The 22,669-nt window shown below is 37.5% G+C and overlaps 1 protein-coding gene across 2 annotated transcripts in view; it reads right to left on the reverse strand.

Annotated features, from left to right (window-relative positions):
- BICC1 (BicC family RNA binding protein 1) overlaps nt 1-22,669 on the reverse strand; it is a 115,204-nt gene that overhangs the window by 12,378 nt on the left and 80,157 nt on the right. For both annotated transcript variants that reach the window (XM_062634040.1, XM_062634041.1), the window contains 12 exons: nt 16,235-16,314; nt 14,899-15,057; nt 13,912-13,965; nt 12,856-13,050; nt 11,639-11,890; nt 8,256-8,387; nt 7,008-7,191; nt 5,375-5,533; nt 4,786-4,982; nt 4,371-4,512; nt 3,137-3,293; nt 1,572-1,737 (listed from right to left, as the gene is read on the reverse strand). In XM_062634040.1, the coding sequence (XP_062490024.1) occupies nt 1,572-1,737; nt 3,137-3,293; nt 4,371-4,512; nt 4,786-4,982; nt 5,375-5,533; nt 7,008-7,191; nt 8,256-8,387; nt 11,639-11,890; nt 12,856-13,050; nt 13,912-13,965; nt 14,899-15,057; nt 16,235-16,314 (1,877 nt within the window). The remainder of the gene's footprint in view (nt 1-1,571; nt 1,738-3,136; nt 3,294-4,370; nt 4,513-4,785; nt 4,983-5,374; nt 5,534-7,007; nt 7,192-8,255; nt 8,388-11,638; nt 11,891-12,855; nt 13,051-13,911; nt 13,966-14,898; nt 15,058-16,234; nt 16,315-22,669) is intronic.

Raw genomic sequence — 22,669 nt, forward strand, 5'->3', positions numbered from 1 at the left:
AATGATGTTTCGGTTTGGCCAAGGACTTTGTGAGCCTCCTGCTCTGCCAGGGAGGAGGAGAAGCCAGGAGGAAGCAGAGACTGGTCAGTTTGGGTCAGGTGTCCTAAGAGGTATTCCATACCACAGCACGTCATGCCCAGGATGTAACTGGGAGTTAGCCGGAAGGGCTGGGAGACTGCGGGGTTGAAGGAGGTATCGGTCAGAGCTTGGTCAGGCTGGGGGGGTGAGTTATCGGTTGGCTGGTGGTGAGGTGTTGTATTCTCTTCCCTTGTTATTTCCTTTATCATTGTTATTATTGGTGGTAGCAGCAGTGATTTGTGTTATACCTTAGTTACTAAACTGCTCTTATTTCAACCCATGGGAGTTGCATTCTTTTCGATTCTCCTCTCCATCCCTCTGGGAGTAGGGGGAGGGCAAGGGGGGGGGGGGGGGGGGGGGGAGTGAAGGAGCCCTCTGCCTGGTTTTAAACCATACCACATTTAAACATTCCTCAAAAGTACATAATATATACTATCTTAAACAGCAACTCTAGTCACCAGAGTTATGTTTAATAATCTTTCAAGTCTAGTTCCCCATGCAGTCATCTTCTGAAAGAAAAAGGATTTCAGTTTTGAGAGAATTAAAATCCCTTATTATGTGCACTACCTATAAAAATAAAAAATTTGACGTTTAATTAGCCCTGGTTAAAAAACTTACACTTCTTTAAATGACAGACTAACAAGCCTAAACAAATACAACACTACAAAAAAGCAGTACTTGGCCTGAAGCGTAGCCTAAGTTTAATTCACTACTTAAAACAACTAGATGAATAACTAAGGAAAAAGGCTGCAAAACACTAACCCTAATCTTGTTCCACTACTCCATGCAGTCTAGTTAGCCCACACACTGATAAATCTATATTGAAAACTACTCTGAACCTACTGCTTGCAAACAAAGGGGTCTCTCTAGGGGACATATGCAGTAACATGGACTTAGTCTATAGTAAGCTGTAGTTAGAGTAGGATCAGTACAAGAAAAAAAAATATATAGAACCATAGAATAGTTAGGGTTGGAAAGGGCCCTAATCATCTAGTTTCAACCCCCCTGCCACGGGCAGGGACACAAATATGTAGTGTAAAGCAAAAACAATGTAGTTACTCCAGTAACCTCCCCCCCCTCCCATATATGAACCTGAAGCTATTGGAAAAAATTGTTGACACTGTTTATGAAAAGTTAAAAAAAAAAATTCTTCTGTAGATCTAATTTGCTGTTCTCAAAGCAATGATACAGTATATTTTTTTTTTTACATACAAATGATGCTTGTGTTGACTGATATAGATATCCAATTTATTCTGTACTTATATTTTTCTTATTCAACACAAGCATAAGGGCTTTTTTGTCTTCTTCAAGACCTATAGTTTACAACTGTCTTTTCAGTTGAAAGTGTTAACAACTTTACTGAGAAATGCTGTTACTGAAATGGTAATGTCACGTCAGTCTACTAGTCAACAGTCACCTTTGCATTCTGTGGTAGTTTCACTTTGCATTTATCAAGTTTTGCTCTAGATTTGGCTTTATTCAGAGAAGCTTACCTGCATGTTTACATATGATGGCTGTGGAGCTAGGCGTGCTCTTTCAGAGTTCTGCTGCGCAGCTGCTGCTCGCTCTGCTGCCCGTTCACTTCCAGGAGCCTTTTTATCAGCCATGGGACTTTCAGAAGTGCTTAACTCTGCATCTGAGAGCAGTCTCTCTGCGGTACTGTGGAAGCAAAGTCGGTGTTAACTCCAGCTTGCTTTCTCATAAAGCAGTAAACGTTCAATGCCATTTTGAAAATGAAGCTCTACCTTGAGAAGTTTGGCAGCAAAATTCAAGAAATGCCAGTACACAAGCATCTCAGTGTTTCTAGAAATATTCCCAAAGTGTCAACTTTCCCTTTACCTGTTTCTCCACCAGTGAAACAAAGCATGTATTGCTGCTTCCTATATTACCAAGTATAAGGCATATAGACAGAGATTTGAGCTGTCTGGTATGTGGAATTACCACAAGCAATCCCTACAGTGACTTCATACTGTTTAGCTTTGCTCAGGCCTGCAGTTCAGCAGTTCTACCCAGACTGATAGTAGCAGGATAAAGAGAAACGCATAATGCGGACTAAGAAAGTTAACATGGGTTCTAAAGGCTTTTAAAGCTTCAATAATTGCAGTACTACATGCCAAAGTACATCTTAATGTAATCTTTTCTTTCAAAATAAGAAAAAAAATCCAGCCACATTTTATGCCTACTCTGCAACTACAGTATAAGCTCTTAGTTCAAAGCAAAGTGATCATATTTTGATGATGTACAGTAACCCAGAAAAATGCTCTAAGGAAACTTTAAGCACTATAGCCTCAACAAAAAGAGCAAGACATACAAACAACTGACTAACATATAAACAATTGAGTCTGGTTAGCAGGAATCCTTGGATTTCTAAACGATGAGAGCAGAATTAATGAGAGAGATATCACAGTTTTAACAGTGTAAATGAGGTAAGAGAAAATATGCATCTCAAATGAGTGACGATAAACAGTTCCCAAAAGGAATAATGAAAACACTGCTTAAAGTAGATTAGAGAAAAACATTGCGTTGAGCTCAAAACCTGTGTTGCCAAGACATATTATGACTCAAAAGAGCCTTTCCCAATGCTGTCTCATTAAAAAAAAATCCAAAACAAACAAGCAAAAATCATTGAGACAAGTTTTTGAGAACATTCTGTTATGTCCTGAATGTTGTTTTTCTAAGAAGAAAACAGCCTCAGGTACACACAAAAGGGAAAAGGCTGTTAGTCAGGAATTGTTCTTAAAGCAATCAATAAGAAGAGTGCAAAAATGTATCCTTTAGAAACAGGTAATGAAAGTGCATCTGAAAAAACATCTCCACTCTTTTGTGGAAGAGGAAAGACTTATTTTTTTTTTAAATCAAAGAAAAATATACAAAAAGCATTCAAAATTTCCAGTTATCAGACAAACTGGAGGAAGCATATTAACGCCTAATATGATTAACAATCAAGCCCAATTTAAATCAGTTCTTTATCTTATGTCTGAACCACCCCTTCTACCTACAAAAAGGTGTTGAGTGTATTTGCATGACAAAAGGTCTGTTATTTGTATATTTAACTTACTGTAAGTGAGAGTTTTTGGTGCCTTGCAGTAATTCAACTGTTTGTCTCTTAGCACAGGCCTGTTTGGAAGAGCTCATCATCTGCTTCAGATCACTGGTATTTGCTGAATGAGACGGACTTCTTGGCATGCCCACTTCTACAAAAGCATCATTGCAACCTACAAGACCAATAAAGAGAACAGTTAAACAAAAAACTTTTTATGTTCTAGTGAACTTGCTGAAGGAATGACAACTAAAGAACAAAACCTACTCTTTCTCCTTATAGAATTATTGTACTCATTAGGCATAACAACTTGGTCAAGGTTAAGTCATTAGAAATGTAAGTTCAGATGCATAAAAAAAGGTGTCAGTGTTCATAAATACAGCAGACATACTATTTTCCTTTTCTGAAGACTGAGAATTAGAAGTGACTAAGTATTTTGAACAAATTTGATTTTATATCTAGTTTTAATAAATCGTGCCAGGTGCTCAGACAACTTTTGATGGAATAAAAGCTCCCCACTTAACATTCAAATATCTTTTCAGTATGTTTTTACAAGTATTTGTCACTTTAATCGGGAAATGTGCCTTTTATTCAAATCAGCATTTCAAATGACCACAATCCTTAATAAAAGAGCTTCTCCTTGTTGAACAGTATTTGAAGGCAACAAGGCCCTTGGCTCAAGTTTGAAGGGGAACTTGTTTTCCCTCCCTCCAAGAATGATGGAGACAATTTGTTAGTTCCTTTAGCTTCTAAAATGCAACATAACTTAAATGCTGTTATAAAACATGCAAATATATTCCATCTGCCAGTGTCATCCAAGTTTGATCTACACAACTTTTTCCATAACCTTTTCAAAGGCATTCTTTCCTTTTGTTAAAAAAAATAGAAATAAATAGTTACAACGTTATTTGAATCAGTAGAGACTGTTTAAAGCAATGAAGTTAAGCTGATGTAAAACACATTAAAGTTTTCAAAGATTATCTCCCTCTACTCTTAGGGAATTACAAAAAAAACAAAAACCCAACAAACGAATGCTACAGGTGCAGCTACATTTATTTAAGGTGTTTCTATTAACAGTACAGCTCAGCTACTACAACTTCTGTTTAGTCCTTTGACAACAAATCTGGGAGATCCAGTGATATTTTCCTTCAACACTGCTGCAAAACCAATGTACAAGCAATATATTTACGTTTGTTTCATGAACTGTACACAGCCTCCACAAACACAGAAAAACAAAATGTCAAAATCTTACCTTCTGCACTATTTGACTTGGAAGCTACTTGTTCTGAGGCACCATGAGTACTTTTTTGTCTTACTGGATCACTGTGGTTTGTGCTCAACATATTCTCTCCCAGCGATGTGGCAGACAGTGCAGCATACTTGATATTTGAGGTCTGAAATGACTGTCAAAAATTACGAACGTGATTGTTTTGCTTAAGGAAACATTGAAAGAAAAGCAGGAAAAGAAGAAATTCATTCCCACCAGAGGAGAATGATATGTTTGAATGTTTCATTTATCCATCTTTAAGTCCTATTTTGACATCAGAACTGTTTATTTCTAAACTTAGCAGGTTTACAAATCTACTAATATAGCTGGTTTTCTCTGAGATTTTCATAGTAAGAGTACTAGCAAACAAATCTGGTTCTCCAGAGATAATACCACTTACCTTCACATGACCATTTAAAGAAGGTGAGCCTTTTTTACTCTCTGATTGCATGCCATTAACATGGACTTCAACAGGAGTCAAGCCTGGTGGTGGAGATGGAGTATTTTGACTATAATTAGGTACTCCGGACAACAGAATACTCGTTAAGGTTGCTTGGGCAGTGGATGGTATCATTAGGTGTGGAACAGCAGAAAAACCTGTAACAAAATTCGGTCATATTCTGATTAAGTTTCTCATTTAACTTTCTCAGGCATTATAGGACTTTATATAAAATCTCTATCTTTATGTAGCCTTGATACAATACTAAACAAGGTTCCATTAGAACTGCTAAAACCATAATGCTTTATCTAACCATTACTTTGTCGGTTAACAGTTTTCTATATTATATAAGATGAAAGCATTGCATGTGACAGCATGTTGTAAGTTTATATTAAGTTATAACTTAAATATAAATATTTATTCATCTGTTTTAAGATAAATTTTGGAATTATTACAGTTCTAAAGAATGAATGATTCCAAACTTTTCAATTGTCATTCTAATGACTTAGTGTTGACCAGTTCCTTTAATTCACATTTAACATCTACCAACCTGTGGTACTTGGGTTAGCAAGAGATGTTGCCCATAACGTGGGACTAGGTGTGCCTGAACTTGGACTTTGCAAGGGACTCACAGAGCTATTAAGGGCATTCAACAGAGAGTTCGGAGCAGTTGATGTGTTGACTGACAGGGCTGTTGGACCTAGAAGTCCTGCAAAAAATTGTGCAAATCAAATTTAGCTAAAACTTGAAGAGCACATTTCACAAAAGTACCAATTAAAACCAAACAAAGCCTCACTAAATTGCACCAGCATGTATTTTACAAACAAATTTTAACATTAAACCTGCTGTTAACTTGGTACACAAAGCACATTAAGAATGCTTATTCTTAAACTAGGAATTACATATCAAAGAAGAACTGGAACATCCAGTCCTTCTACTGGACTCCAAATATTGTCATAACAGAGTCTGCACCAGCTGCTTCTCAGCTTCACCATCTCTTTGTATCCCCTCTATTACTTCTGTCAATTTATTTCAGAAGAAGTATCAGAGAAAAGAAAGCAACTGCACTACAGAACCTTACTTTTATTTCAGACAATCTTTTTCTCAGAAGCTCATATGAATGAAACAGTACTTCCACACTAAGAACTATTAAATTCCTTTTTGCATCTTCAAAAATGACCGTAAATCATCCCTCAAATGCATTGCTTATTCCCAACGCACCTCCTCAAACCTGCTCTTCATGTACGAGCATTCACAAGGCAGGTCAGCACCCATACTTTGAAGAGGTTGAAAAAACAACTCCAAAGTGCAGGCATGACAAGAACATTCACAAAAGCAGCATTAAAAAACACAGTCAAATGGCACAAACACTTGCCCTGTGTGACTCCCAGGAATGCATATGATATGGATTTACACAGCACTCCTGGATGGCAGGTCACAAAGGAGCACAGTGGTTACATGAGAACTCTTGAGTTACATGAGAACCAGTGTCAAGATTTGTGATTAAGTTCCTCTGGGACTGCTTGGTTTCTCTATACATTTCTGTCAATAGGGTTCTTCCAGAGCTTGAAATTGAAAGTCTAATTCCAAGTCTGGACTATACATTTGTTCTGTAAAATTACATTAAGATAGAAAGCTTACACATTTCTGTCCTAAATTTCATACTGGTAAGTAAGGTCTATACTACTGGCATGCGCATCTCCCCATTACAGCAAGATACTGCCAGAACTGAAATGTGTGCTAGCCATCTTAACTTTCATAGTACTGTTAACAGGCTTAAGTATCTACCCAAATTCAGGGCAGTCTAAGACATCACAATATTAATGAAGACATATTTAATTTGAAAATTATGCTTCCCAAAGTTGTAAAAGCGGTATCCTACTCCAACTGTACCTTCCCTCTCACTTTCAGCTGAGCTCTTTACAAGCTTTTATAGGATTTTCCAGAGATGAGTCACACCTGATGACAAAAGTCTTGGAGGAAGTTTTATAGCAACAAGCCCTTGAAAGGCCAGATGCTTTTGGAATTCTCCAATACTTTAACATGATTCCTTAAGCAAAACACATATCTGGTTCTTTTTTCTAGCACAACTGATCTGAGTTTCAAACAAGATAAAAAAAAAATTATATATATATATACACAGAGAGAGAGAGAGAGAGAGAGAGAGAGTCTATAATGCATACCAAGCCCAGTGAGTCCTAGTCCTGCTGAGGACAAGATATCCAAGCCAGGACAAGACAGACCAACAGGGCATGAGACAGAGGGATTTGATGCTATGGTGACTCCACTACTTTCAAGTCCCAAGAGACATTTCCGTGCCTCATACATATTTAAGGCATTTCGTTCAACACTTTTTACAATCACAGACTGTAGGGAAAGAAAAAACAAACAAACAAACAACAAAATAATAAAAAATTAAAACCAATGAGTAACAACTACATGACATAGATCTGCAACACACAACTCTACTTCATACTCCCTTCAGGGCTATTGGTAATATAGCAGTATGAGACAGCATAAGATAATGTCCATTAGTTGGTTTTGATAGCTGGTTTAAGGATTTTGTGTGCACCTGACTGAGAATGATGAAAGACCTTTCTGTATAACAAAAGTAATTACTGCACCTTGGTGCTATCTAATATACTTAATTGTAAACACACCAAGATCAAGAGAGGTGAATCACCATTTAAAATCTTATCTTCTATCTGAAGCGTATAACTCAAAGTGGGCAAAAAGTTGTTCATATTAAATTCAGCTACGAAATTCATAGCTATCTGAGGAAAAACGCCTGCAAAATTACATTGCAAAAGCCATTATGTCCATCTTGTACATTCTCTACACAATGTTTCTCTGCATCGATTTCATATATCCTTACACACAGAAGCTTACTTACTGACAGAATGGAACAGTCATTAATATTTTGAACCTTTTGTCTGTTACAGCATTACATAAAAGCATTACATGGCTCTTTTCAACATCTTGCATAGAACAGAGTCAGACTTCTCAGTCATATTATTTAGGGGTTTTCGTTTTGTGTTTTTTGGGGCTTTGTTTTTTTTTTGTGTGTGTTTAATTCTGACCGCTAAAGAACAGCGCAGTTACATGGGGAGCTGCAATTTAAGACTAATTTCTTTACAAAGAATTCAAGACTAGTTCTAATGAGACACAGTTTGTCCCCTCATAATTTCTTTCTTTTATCAGTATGTTCCATATAACAGCTAATATCTGTATTGTCAGATATTTAATGAAAGTCAAATTGCCATTAAGGAGAGCTGTTGTAACATTTAAACTGGCATTTCAAGCAGAAAATATATTATCTTTTCCAAGTTTATGATCCATTAAAGTAGGGAGGAGGATCACACATGTCAAGCTCACCAGCTCTGAAAAGTTGACAGGAAAGCCTAAAAAGAATATATTAGCTTTTCACCAACCTTGCTTGGTTGCTTTGGCTTTGGCTTAATGCTTATGAAGACATCTAACTGCTCCATTAGCTGTGTTATAAACTGTGGTTCTACTTCAATTTCTTCCTTCATATCAAACATGAGCACAAGTGGGAGGCAACCCTGAAAAGGTACAAAAAAAAAAAAAAATCATAAAACTTGTAATCTGCCCATTTCCCATGAAAATGCTAGCAGTAAGGTGAAACAGGTTATAACACAATACATCATAATAGAGTAAGCTCTGAAAAAGTATCAAAGATGAAATTCTAAGTAGAGGTATTTCCTTGTATGCAAGAATACAGGTGTATATTTCTGCTCTGGCATTATGAACACACAGTTTGACAGTATAAGGGCAAAATGATTTCTTGAACATTTGACATTCCAATCAGTCTATATGCAGTCTGCATTATCTATTTATACAGACTCAGAGAGTCCACATGGTTCAAATTCAGAAACCACTATTGTCTATTAAATCCGAACAAAACAGTGTCAGGAATTGATAGCAGGACTCTCATATACTCCAATGGCTCACTTTAAACTATGGTTGAGATAAGGAAACACGATTCTGAGAAAATGTCTCTGTAAGTCACCACTGCTCAAGTCTTCCACTTTTCTCTTCCCCAGTCCTAGATCAGCTAGATAAATATTTTCCAGTGATACAGATGACATCTCTGAAATGCTTGAAATATTGATACTATAAGTAATACAAAAGAGTCCCTAAAAAAAGAAACCCACCCAAAGAAAAAACTAAAACTCAATGGTCACAGGATACCTAGAAATTATTAAGTTGCTACTTCTAATAAAACAACAAAAATAGAGGGTACAGTCAGTGAATAATAAATCCTACTTTTTGTGATTTTAGATTCACAATGAAGTAAACAATATTGTATGTATTACAGGAACAAAACGCAGTAAGATACATTCATGAAAGTGGTCTTGTTTAATCAGTTGCCTGCTTTTGCTTCAGAATGAAAAGCAACAAATGGGAGTATTTATTCTTCAGATCACTACTTCACTATTATTTTGTATTTAAATAGGACTTCTCAACAGTACCACCTACAGCTATATGGTAACTTAAAATTATATTTAAATTAGGGAAGTAAAGGAAAATTAGAGCAAGGCACCTCCACAGAATCATAGAATGGTTTGATTTGGAAGGGACCTGGAAGATCCCTTCTGGTTCCAAACCCCGATATGTCTACTAGACAAGGTTGCCCAAAGCCTCCTCCAACCCGGCCTTAGATATAGAACATTTTAAACATGACTCCAAACTCCTATTGCTTAAATAAGTATTAAGTTTAAATCACTATGTTGTCTTTCTTCCTTTTACAACTTGCCCTAATCGCTGCTATAAGTACTGCCTTAATCACAACATTGAATATACTCCTGCAAGCAATATGCTGATGATTAGAAGCAGAGACTTGCAATGATTATCACCAATAAGGGCTATTCACAGTTCATACATCATAGAATTCATAGCTTTCTCAATGAAATTAGTTACTGGTTGATATTAGAAGTTTCCATTTAGACATACTGCTAAGCAATTTTTGAAGACAGCACTAAAACATCACTTGTCCTACTGTACAAGTGCAATACTGCACTGCATTGTATTCTCGGTTACCATTGTAAACTCTGGCTCAGATTTCATCTTTTATGAGAATTACAATCACAACTTAGAAGTTCAGAAAAAACTTTGTTTCTTTCCTTGGTATTGATAGACTCTTCTAGATAGCTGTTTCTAAGAACTTTGCAGAGATGAAATCACCATTTTTTAAACCCCTCTCCAATTCCATAGAACACTTGTGTTACCTAGCTGTGAAACAGCATCAGGTATTATTCTGATTGCATCAGAGGAGTTGGCAGGAGGCAACAACAATGGTGACCACGGCAAGAAGCGCAGTATATACAGTCCCACCTTGCAGTAAATCACTTCAGAACACAAAAAAAATCTCATTCCCCTGAACAATGCTCAAGCATTAAAAAGTGAAATTAACTTCAAAAGCAGCTGACAATGGCTGCAGCATGTAGGTATTGGCATGGGTGGCATATCTTTATCCGAAGCAGAAAAATACTGCTTTTTTAACTAAGCTGGAAATTTAAAGCAAGTTCTTATCAGATCAGTCAATTCCCTCAGATTTTCAAATTTTTATGATTTAAAAATACATATTCCCTCATTTGCAAAATTTGCTTTTAATACTTGTTTTACAAACAGAGCTGGAAACAACAGCTTCAGGGCATATAATGCCTGTAAGTTGAAACAGACAGTCTCCTGGTCAGTACAGTTTAAGGGTGGTACAGTGGATGAGATATGGGATACTAAGTTGTCCTGATGTGTCTGGGATTAAATCAAGCTTCAACATCAAAAAAAAAAACAAAACAGCCCTTGTATAATTCTAAGTTTCTAGAGTAAAGGTGTACTTTGATGTTCATATGATTGCTTGTTTGCATTTCCTTCTACTTCATGACCCTCCAGAAAAATGCTATTTAAATCTTACCAAAGAAATGCATAGAATAAGGGCCTCTTACCATTTTCAGACAATTGTACTCTAGAAAATAGTAATAATGAATATAACTATATAAACACTATGCTTTTGTTTTCCACTCTTAAGCATGGCACAGTGCAATGTAAAAGATACGGACTTCTGGATTTTAATGGTATTGTGGTTTATCCTGATACCAGCTTTGAATTAGATTTGAGTCCAATCATCTCATGTGTTATTTGTAAATATCCATGTATATAAAAATCCATGTACAAACATTAGTACTACAACAATGCCTAAAGGCTCCTGTGAAGCCTAATGACCAATAGAAGAAAAATCTGTACTAATAACATTTATCACCAGAGCTATTTTTTATAACAGGTCTTGTAATATTGAGACTATGGTACTAGTAAGAATTTAAGACTACAGAATGAGTACTTATTTACTATGGTTCAGTTTCCTTGAAAACTCACCTACATAGGAACTAAGAAATTCCTGCTATTTCCTCCCAAAAGAAACCTACTTATCTGACAAACATGGAAAGGCAGGTTGGCAAAACAAACAGCCCACTACCCAACAACAAAACCCTCCAAAAATCTGCCTTTCACCCAGAAGCATATTGTTAGTGTAGATGTGAATTACTTATGTTGTATTTATTTTACAAGGTCATTTTCAAATCATGACACCAGGTATTAGAAATACTTTAGCTAACTACAAACATTCACAAGTCACTGACAAAAATAGAGCACTCTGCTGAATCAGCTTTTTGCAATTTGAGTAGTGATACTTCCTCTCTAAGCATCTAACTTATATTTGACCCATAAATAAGTGCAGAATGAGCATATTTGCTATAATCTGGCATTTTTTCAAGGAAGTTTCACTGAAAGCATTTACCATGAGATATTGCCTAGCAAGACAGACAGACTCAATTGTGCCCTGGAGGTAGACAGTGGATTTCTTCTGTGGGTTACTAGGGTCAGGGAAGTGGATCTGAGCACCAGTCCTCTGCATGATATGTTTGATGTTACTGCCATTTCGACCCATCATAAAGAGATGATGCTGTGCTGCAATGTCTAGTTGTGTGCTCACAGGGATTGCAGAGGCCAGGCTCCCAGCTAGGTGTTCTAAAAGCATGGCTGTTCCTTCCTGTGGGGGAAATGCAAGAAAGTGGTAAAACAACACTCACAGGCATAACAAACCACCATTACAGAATGTTTCCACATTTCTCCTACATTCCACACTCAAGAAAAATAAAACTGTTTTGTTTAAAAACCTATTTGATTTGTTAAAGGTAACAGATGGACTAAACTCTACCTGCTATTCCTATTTCGTGACCAAACGCAGCATTTAATTATCATTGTAAGCAATAAGGCAATGTCAAACGGTTTGATCCTAATAGACCTTCTGTGCCCACATACAGCAATAAGAAAGGCGACTGAGATTTGGGTAGATATACTTGCAAAATGTGTCTTTTAATTTTAGCCCAAGATGTTCTTACTGGCTTGAGATACACCCATCCAAGACTGTATCAATCTGTCACACTGCCAGTTCTTAAGAAAATTTATTTTATCAAGGTAAATAGGCTCATGGAAGTTCCTTTCCTCAACTGTTAAATTTGTATCTCCCAATCCTAGTTTCACAAGACAAGTTTTATTGAATGTTAGGGCAATTTTCAAGGTTATATACTTCAGTGCACATTGCGAAGATCAAAGCATGAGGAATTAATGGGCTGGGTGGGCTTGTTTTGTGGTAGTTTATTCTTCTTGTTGTTTTTGTTTGTTTGGTTTTTTTTTTTATTAAAAAATGGGTAAGACCCATCTTTTGGGTCAATTTTGCACAACCTGAACAGGTGTACAAGAGATGAAAAACAGACTGAAAGCTTAGCACAAATAATGATAAATCCTAAACATAAAACTATTTTCTATGCATTTTTAGACATCACCTACACCAGTTATTTAAAAACCCCCCAAACCCCAAACCCTCAGGCTTCCAAAGTGACCATACAATAACATGTACTGATGAGGCAGGATATAACACCAATATAGTTCCTAAGTATCTAAACTATGGATCTATTTATGACATGCAGAAACCTACTTAAGAAGACATATTACCTTCACAGCACTAGTGTTGTTCTGTGACCCTCTGACAATGACTGTAGCACCATACATTCGAGAGCGTTGTTTAAAGGAAACTGAAATATTATATGTCTGACATATATGCTGAATTGTGGGAGAATTAGGATCTGGGATTGGTTGGAGAATTCCAGCAATAGGCAATTCAAACATGAGTACCAATGGAAGCAGCTCCTACAACAATGATGAGCAAATATTGAAAATCAAGTCATACTCACTAAAACTACAATTTTATTACTGAATTATAATGTATCAGTGAATGATGATTACTCTGACATAACAGATCCTCTGTTCAGGGTTCATTAATAAAAATATTATCATGTCTTGAGTTGGAAAAAGTCACCAATTCTTACAGGGAAGAGAGTTTTTTGGCTTGTACAGGCTTTTCTCCTGCACAGGTTGGTTTCCTGTGTTCCCCTTCACCCATCCTGAAGTCAACTACAAAGCTACATAAACATCAAATCAGCTTTAATATCTGTCAAGACCAAAGTTTTGCAAGTGACATACCCGACTACAACAACTGCAAGTTTTAATAATTAGATTTATAATTATCCATAGCAGAATACACATACATGTCAAAACTAGAAGGTAAAGATTAAAAAGTGCTACAAGTAGAGAATGGAACTAAATTCCACCAAATTATTTACACAAATTATACATAAAATTGGTTAAATTCAAAAGGCAGTAATTGCCTTTTTCAAGTCATAAATTCACACAGAATGCCTGACTGTCTACAGGCCATCTGTGGAGGCTAAATTAAAACGTAATTTTAAACACTGTGTGGGATTCTTTATTACATCTTGTTTATACTGCAGACTTTGTGCTCAAGGTCCACCTTGAGCTAGTTAAGTTTGGCCAGTATGCAAATCACTGCTTTTACAATGCTCTTTACATTTTACTCATATGGATACTCACATGTTATCCTACTACTGCTGTCATAAGACAGAGCCAGAAAACCCTAGGTTTTTCAAAACTATATTTTTTTTCCCCTTTCAGGTGTTTTCAAGGGAACACTATACTGAAATAGACTATTACCCGAATTCTAACTCTTGCGGACTCCACTCCAGCTGGCTGTCCTGCAATAGACACCTGAAAGAGCAAGAATATAGAAAATAGAGCATCACATTTTCAAATGAGGCATTGGAAATGTTATTCAGGTATCTGTGTTCTCTTAAAAAATAAAAATAAGATAAAAAAAAAAAACACAACACTTATTTTACACCCACTGGCATCTTAAGTGTTCTCTAAACAGTAGCTGAAAACCAAAATCAGTTTAAAAAGTAATCAAGTAATATTATAGCATATTAGGTTACATAGGCTTAAATAACAAAAAAAAAAGATACCGCAAACTAAGCAGTAGTTTGGATCAAATGAAGAATTACTACTGTGTATACATGTGCTCAGTGCTAATATTCAACAACAGCAGGTTTTCTTGAATGTTTTGAAATTGCTGCATTTTGCTCAGCATCCACTCAGATGCACAAGAGGAAATTCTAAATACAGTGAAAGACTTGAACATTCTAGTAGTATCAGCATTAGAAAAAAAACAGTAAAAACCTGGTGCAATGGCTTATTCCAAGAAAGCTGAAGTCTTATAATAGGGCATCCAATTTTACTGACTATCCACCAAGATTAGTTTTTCAACTAAGTTACATTATAAACCAAAAGCACCAAATTAATCAATATTCTAAATATGTCAGGTGTTGAACAGGCAACACATTTACAAACCAGTGATCTTCATACCACTTCTCTGCTATTTGCACTAAGTTGTTGACTTCCATATGCTCAAAATAATGTTAATTTAAAAAAATTTAAATGATTTGTGAGCCTTCACAAATTGTTTCCATCTGTTTTTAGAGATTTGCCCACTTTGGAAGCCCCGTGCTTTCCACAGAGTGTAAATACCAAAAATCTATTTCCCAGCCAAAAAGCCCAAATTGACGAAAGTAGTAGTATGTAGAGATTTTTTTTTATACTTTCAGGAATACAGTATAAATGAGTTAAATAGTAAACAGTACTTACTTGGTTGCTTTTCTCTGCTTGATTATTCCTATTTGAGTCTGGAAAATGGATATGGCATCCTGTTTCCTCCATCACCTTTTTAATATTATTGCCACCTTTACCTATCACATGAGAATGTTCTGTATGCGAAACATCCATCTTCAAGGTTACCCGATTGCTCTGGAAATCAAGTACCCATGATTAGATTTGTTCACAGCAGAACCCGAGTATTTTAGAGTAATGTAACTTCAAGGATGACATCCAAAATTGTATTTCCAAAGTATTTTTTGCTATGGCTTAGCTTCTACTCAAGTAAGATGTTTTTAATATAGATCTTAGATGCTAAACCATTCACATTTTCTTTCCAGTGAGAAAATAACAAAAATATATACCCCAAAATATATCTTAAAAAAAAATGTCTAAGGCTTTTAAAACATATACTTGCTTTTATCAACTGGGGTTTGCATGTCCTTTGGCAATCCATTCTAATTTTTTTTAATTCTATGTTCTTTCAATTGCAGTCACTTGTGTCTGATCTATCACAGCATCATATGAGGCAGTCTGGCAAATCAAAGCCATGGGACCTAAAATAACAGGGTTTTCTTCTCCGTTAACAAACATACCAGATTTTACTGGTACATCAGTTTTTAAAATACACAAACACTGCCAACAGCTGTTATTAGAAACTGTACTGTTAACAGTCCATGATAATGTTGTTAATAGCTGTTAAGAAAAAATGGTGCTTATCACTGGAGAGTTCCTTTTGGCAATCTGTTCAGAGAAACAGAAAGTTGGCACACAACTATGCAGAAGCCATACACACTGCCACAAAAGTCTTGCTATTCGATGAAAAGAAAATCTGGTTAATATATGAAACCCCTGAACAAAATCTAGATGTTTTAGAAATTCTGGTCCTAATGTTTCAGAGAATAAAAATGCAGTAACAGTTAGAAACAGAAGTGCATAAATGCTCCTGAAATTGAACTTCAAACAGAAACAAAATTACAGGTTTGCTGAAATTGGTGCATTATCTACTCTTTGCAGTGAAACTGTATTTCAGATTTTGAAGTAAAAAAACGCAATCCAGTGATGAAACTGTGCATGCTTTTAGTCATATGGCTGGAAATATTATTTCTATATAGTTCTGTTCTGGAAAAAATGCATTAAGCAAGTATTCTGTTGTAGCATGTTTAAATATGTGTGTATACATCAAATGTCAACATCCAGGAAAAATATATTGGAATCTTGGTTTCAGAACATCCATAAGTAACTTCTGTTTAAATGAGCCCATTTAAAGAGAACAATGTCATCACAAAACAGGGGGATAAGGTGTCATTCTAAAGAAGTTCTTTCTTACTTTTGTGTCCAAGACAGACATGATTTTCTCTTTAGCTTCTTTAACATTTTCCTTTTTTCCAGAGACTTTAATATGAGGATCTATAAAAGACAGACAGACACATAAGGAAAATAAAGAAAAATATCTAAAAATCTTTCTAATTGCCTAAATAACTTTGAATGCATTATTTATAGCTCAGTGATAAACTGTACCACCAATCTTTTGGATTCAGCACCAAATGTATTGTTCCATCACTTCAGCCCCACGATTAGGATTACCAGATGAGTTTATCAAACATGATAACCAACTTAAAATAAAATCAAATGCTAAATATACATCACAGTACTAAAAATGTTCTCTGCAATGAAATTATGTACCTAAACCATCATGTCTTCCAAACAAATATTAACAGAGGACAACTGAAAGCTTTTTCATGGCCTCACTCAAGATTAACAAAAACAATGTCTATGAAAAAAACACAAACTCAAATCAACCCTCATCATCATATCATTATATTTAGCCTCTGGAAAATTGCAACTTTAACCTCTCAACAAAGGTGGCTCCACCAGAAGTTTTCTGATTGAGGTTTACTAAATCAAATTTAAATGACACTTTAATAAATCAGATTTCTGAATTGTCAAGTTCATAAATTAAGATTTGCTACTAAGCTATATACCAGGAGGAACACCAGCTGATAGCGGTTTTTGCACAGCCAGATCCAAAATATTAATTCTACAACATATTTGTTTACATTGTAATTTTCAGACCACTGTCATTAAACAGTAGGTGGTAGTGTGCTGAGCTACCAGGTACAGTTCTGCATCCTGGCATAAACACCTGGTTGGATAGTATAGAACTGACTCTGGAACTAGATTAAGTATCAATTACTCTAAAAAGTGTGAAAATTACACATGAGATAGTTTAGCAGCACCATCTGGTGTCCAGAAGCATAAACGCCACAATGCAAAATTACTGTCAAAACATTACATACAGATTCAATTAAAGCAAACAAAAAAATGTTTAAGTATTAGAATCAAGGGTATAATTTTGCAAGTAATGCCAATTTCTTTCCCCAGTTCTTGAGTCCTCTGCCCTTTTTCAGTGTAACAGTGCTTTTTCTCCTGTGGTGGGATGAACTGTTCTCAAGCCCATAAAAATCTAAAACCTATTCCTGCTAATGAACTCATTTAATTCATTATGCTAGGCAGATACACACATGTCAGGGTATGTGAAAATAAATATACTCTCAATAGCTGTAACACAATGTGTCTGCCTTTCCCATCATCTCGATGATTGAAAAAATCACTTTACTAAAGAAAGGTCAAAAAATACAGCTTTAGATTGTAAACCTGGTATTCAATTGAAAATTGAAACTGTTTAAGCCATGTCTGGATACTCTTTTTGTTCCAAGAAGAAAAAAAATCTCTAGTCTTTACCACTGGGAAGTTCTGAGCACATTAGGCTGAAGATACAGAAACACTGAAGGAACACAGGATTCTCTGCTAAGTTTCATAAAAGTCAAGAAAAAAGCAGCATTTTGAGTTCTGAGAAACATATTTAATTTTACAAAACTGAACAACTGTAGTTGCAAAAACATGGTATGCACACTGCATCTACAGAAGCTCCAAAAATCTGCTGCTTCAGCCTTTACACAATGTAGCAAAGTAAAAAAAGCCTAAAATTAACAACAACAACCCAATCCCCAAACAAAATAGCCTTAAGAGCAATTATTTTCTAAGTTGACAGTGAGCCATGTGGTTCTAATATGTTTAAGCTGTGAATGATATTTGAAGTGGATGTCACAGGCAGAAATTCCCAGGAGCAGATTCTAGCACACTATGTATGCCTAAAGCACTTTTTAGAAGCAACCAGGAAAAAAACAAAATCCAACCACCACCACCTTGGGCCTGATTTTTCACATATTTGTGAACATTATATTTTAATACACATTTGGTTACAAGTATGAAAAATATCTGAAATCAAGCCTGTCATCTTCTTAGTAACAAAGATGATGATTACCATTCCATAATACTATTTGTTTAGCCATGGGTGAAAAGACATTTTAGAATACTTATTTTACCTATTTCTCATCTCAGCAGAACTCCTTTCTTGCTGATACTGACAGCTTCAGCAAAAAACCCTCTGTCTTCCTACATTTACCTTTCTGTGTTCTTTTTGCACGAAAAAAAGCTCAAAACAAAAGTAAAGCAGCAGCCACTAAGTAAAAAAAGAATCCACTGATGCAAGTTACAATTCTGAAATATACTACAAAATCTTTGAAAATTGGTCTAAAGTACCCTCTCCTAACTTGATAATTTCTCAATGACACAGTGGTTGATACTGGAGATGAGCCAACTCATTTTTAAGTTAAGCACTCTTCTTTTGAGACTTGCTCGCTCTTCAAGGAAGCAAAATTTAGATATGACATCTGCTCAGACTTCTTTAGCACCTATAATAAAAGCTTGGAGCAATGTAGAGATATCCCAGCTGCTCCAGCCAATGAGCTGGCTTCAGTTGGAGCTCGGCTCAGATGCCACTATACAAATGCCATAGCATGGGGAACAAACAAGAGGAATTAGAGATGTGTGCACGTCTACGGGGGTATGATATAATAGGCATCACAGAAACATGGTGGGATGGCTCCTGTGACTGGAGTGGTGGAATGGAAGGTTACAGGCTCTTCAGTCCAATGAGAGTTTGTGGGTCAGGGTTAAAGGGAATATAGCTATGGGAGACATTAGTGTGGGGATCTGTTACAGACTGCCTGATCAAGGAGAACCTGTGGATGAAGCATTCCATAGACAGATAGGAAAAGCCTCACACTCACAGGCCCTTGTTCTCATGGGGGACTTCAACCACCCTGACATCTGCTGGAGGGATGATACAGCCCAGCACAAGCAATCCAGGAGGTTCCTCGATTGTGTGGAAGACAACTTCCTTCTGCAAGTAATAGAGGAGCCGACAAGGAGAGGTGCCATGATTGACCTTGTGCTCACCAACAGGGAAGGGCTCATTGGAAATGTGACACTCCAGGGCAGCCTTGGATGCAGCGATCACGAGATGCTCGAATTTGAGATCCTCAGGACAGTGAGAAGAGCATGCAGTAAGCTCACTGCCCTGGACTTCAAAAGAGCAGACTTTGGCCTCTTCAGGAACCTGCTTTGGAAGGTTCCATGGGATATAGCCCTAGAGGGCAGGGGGACCCAAGACTCTTGGTTGATATTCAAGGATCACCTGCTACAAGCTCCGGAGAGTTGCGTCCTAACTAGAAGGAAGTGCAGCAGGAGGGCCAGGAGACCTCCTTGGATGGATAAGGAGCTGCTGAGGAAAATTCAAATGAAAAAAGAGGCTTATAATAAGCGGAAGCAAGGACAGGCAGCCTGGGAAGAGTACAGGGATGTTGTCTGGGAAGCTAGGGACCAGGTTAGGAAAGCTAAGGCCCAGTTAGAATTAAACTTGGCTAGGGATATTAAAGATAACAGGAAGGGATTCTATAGGTACATAGCAAATAAAAAACAGACTAGGGAGAATGTAGGCCCCCTCAGGAAGCTCTTAGGAGAACTGGCTACACGGGATTTGGAGAAGGCTGAGGTTCTGAATGACTTCTTTGCCTTGGTCTTCACTGGAAAATGCTCTGACCACACCACCCAAGTCTTGGAAGGCAGATACAGGGACTGTGAGAATGAAGACCTTATACCCACTGTAGGAGAGGATCTGGTTCGAGAACATCTTAAAAATCTGAATGTGCACAAGTCCATGGGTCCTGATGGCAGTCAGGTGAACTCCCCAACAACTGGAAACAGGGGAATATAACCCTCATTTTCAAGAAGGGGAAAATGGATGACCCAGGGAATTACAGACCAGTCAGTCTCACCTCTGTGCCTGGCAAAACCTTGGAGCAGGTTCTCCTGGAAGGCATGCTAAGGCACATGAAAAACAACAAGGTGCTTGGTGACAGCCAGCATGGCTTCACTAAGGGGAAATCCTGCCTGACCCATTTGGTGGCCTTCTATGATTGGGGTACAGAACTGATGGACAGGGGTAGAGCAGTTGATGTCATCTCCCCGGACTTGTGCAAAGCATTCAACACTGTCTCACACGACATCCTTATCTCTAAATTGGAGAGACATCAATTTCATGGATGAACCACTCGGTGGATAAAAAACTGGCTGGATGGCTGCACACAAATAGTTGTGGTCAATGGCTCAATGTCCGACTGGAGACCAGTAACGAGTGGTGTCCCTCAGGGATCGGTGTTGGGACCGGTCTTGTTCAACATCTTCGTCGCTGACATGGACAGTGGGACTGAGTGCGCCCTCAGCAAGTTTGCCGATGACACCAAGCTGTGTGGTTCGGTTGATACGCTGGAGGGAAGGAATGCCATCCAGAGGGACCTTGACACACTTGTGAGGTGGGCTGATGCCAACCTCATGAAGTTTAACCATGACAAGTGCAAGGTCCTACACCTGGGTCAGAGCAATCCCAGGCACAGCTACAGGTTGGGCAGAGAAGAGATTCAGAGCAGCCCTGTAGAGAAGGACTTGGGGGTGTTGGTCAATGAGAAAAAGAACATGAGCCAGCTTCAGTGTGCGCTTGCAGCCCAGAAAGCCAACTGTATCCTGGGCTGCATCAAAAGGAGCGTGACCAGCCGGTCAAAGGAGGTGATCCTGCCTCTTTACTCTGCTCTTGTGAGACCTTACCTGGAGTATTGTGTGCAGTTCTGTGATCCTCAACATAAAAAGACCATGGAACTGTTGGAAGAAGTCTAGAGAAGGGCCACAAGGATGATCAGGGGACTGGAGCACCTCCTGTATGAATACGGGCTGAGGAAGTTGGGGCTGTTCAGCCTGGAGAAGAGAAGGCTGTGTGGAGACCTCATAGCAGCCTTCCAGTATCTGAAGGGGGCCTATAGGGATGCTGGGGAGGGACTCTTCATTAGGGACTGTAGTGATAGGACAAGGGGTAATGGGTTAAAACAAACAGGGGAAGTTTAGATTGGGTATAAGGAGGAAATTCTTTCCTGTTAGGGTGGTGAGGCACTGGAATGGGTTGCCCAGGGAGGTTGTGAATGCTCCATCCCTGGCAGTGTTCAAGACCAGGTTGGACGAGGCCTTGGGCGACATGGTTTAGTGGGAGGTGTCCCTGCCTATGGGAGGGGGGTTGGAACTAGATGATCTTAAGGTCCTTTCCAACCCTAACTATTCTATGATTCTATGATTCTCCATGAGAAGAGTCAGTTGCAACTAACAGATTTTGAATTCTTTGAACTGGCTTTGCAGGAGTTGAAAGTGCATTGAAATTATGTAGGGTCTGCAGGAAAACCAACAGTACCTAAACAATATTAAAACACAAAAAATAGATCAGTTTAGTAATTCATTAAAAATATATAGAGGCAAGTAGATTGTGTAACCCGACTTTCTGTACATTACAGACCTTTAAATTTCTTAAATATACCTCTCTGTGTAATCAATTAGTCTGCTTGTACAGTTTCCTCTAGAAAGCGTGGAAAAGCAGAGAACTGTCTGCTCTAATGGTTCCTCCATTTCGGCCTCCCAGATACGTGCCTGCTTTCTAACACTTAGGTTCACTGGTTCTTGTTCTACCTTTTTTTCCCCTCCCTGAGATTAAATAACCCTTAGTTTCAATAGTGTCTTCCAGTGAAGGTCTGGCAAGATACACTTATTAAATTACCTATCATTATATAAACTCTCCTTTTGATCACAACTCTAAACACTCTCTCATTGGACCAATCATTAAGAAAAATGAGCTAGAGAAGCTGCCTGTTTTTCTGGTTGTGTTTTTTTTTTTTTTTCTTGGCTGAGTTAGTTATTTTCAAAGTACAGGACTTTCTGTTTTTAAAGCACTACACCACAAGCACATTTACCAGGAAATAAAAGGCAAGTTTCTCCCAAGCTTCTTGCAAACCCAGTGCAGATCAGGCTGCATTTGACCTCAAACAACTGTCTGTTAAATACAGAAAATCTATTACTAATGGAATCAGCATTTACCTTCATTTTCAGCTTTCTGGTTATAATCCAAAGTATTGTGTGGAAAAGTCCGAAACTGGGCAGTACCTGAAAACTGCTTTTAGCGTTCCTATCTGAAAACTGTTTTTAGAATTCCTACCCAAGTAGGGATGAAACAAACATGCAAGGTCTTTGAGCATCAATACATGGGAGTAATTAAAACAGCTGACTTAGCTGTTGCCACCAATAAGGAGCCAAATACATTCAAAATGATTGCAGACAATTTATTACTTCTTGGAACCACAAACTTAGGGTGTTCAGTACTTGCATATGACAAGCGATATATGTTTGCTGTTGTATTTAGATTAGATGGGGCTGAACATAAAACTTCTCCCTGCCACCTATTTTACAGGTGGAACTATTTATTCCATGGATTAATAGCTATATGTATATATTTTTTTTAATTTAGAAACAAGAAATACCATCTTGC

This window comes from Pezoporus occidentalis, unplaced genomic scaffold (genome assembly GCF_034315485.1).
Source record: "Pezoporus occidentalis ecotype Australia unplaced genomic scaffold, CSIRO_AGI_Poc_V1 ctg41, whole genome shotgun sequence".
NCBI classification, from domain to species: Eukaryota; Metazoa; Chordata; class Aves; order Psittaciformes; family Psittacidae; genus Pezoporus; species Pezoporus occidentalis.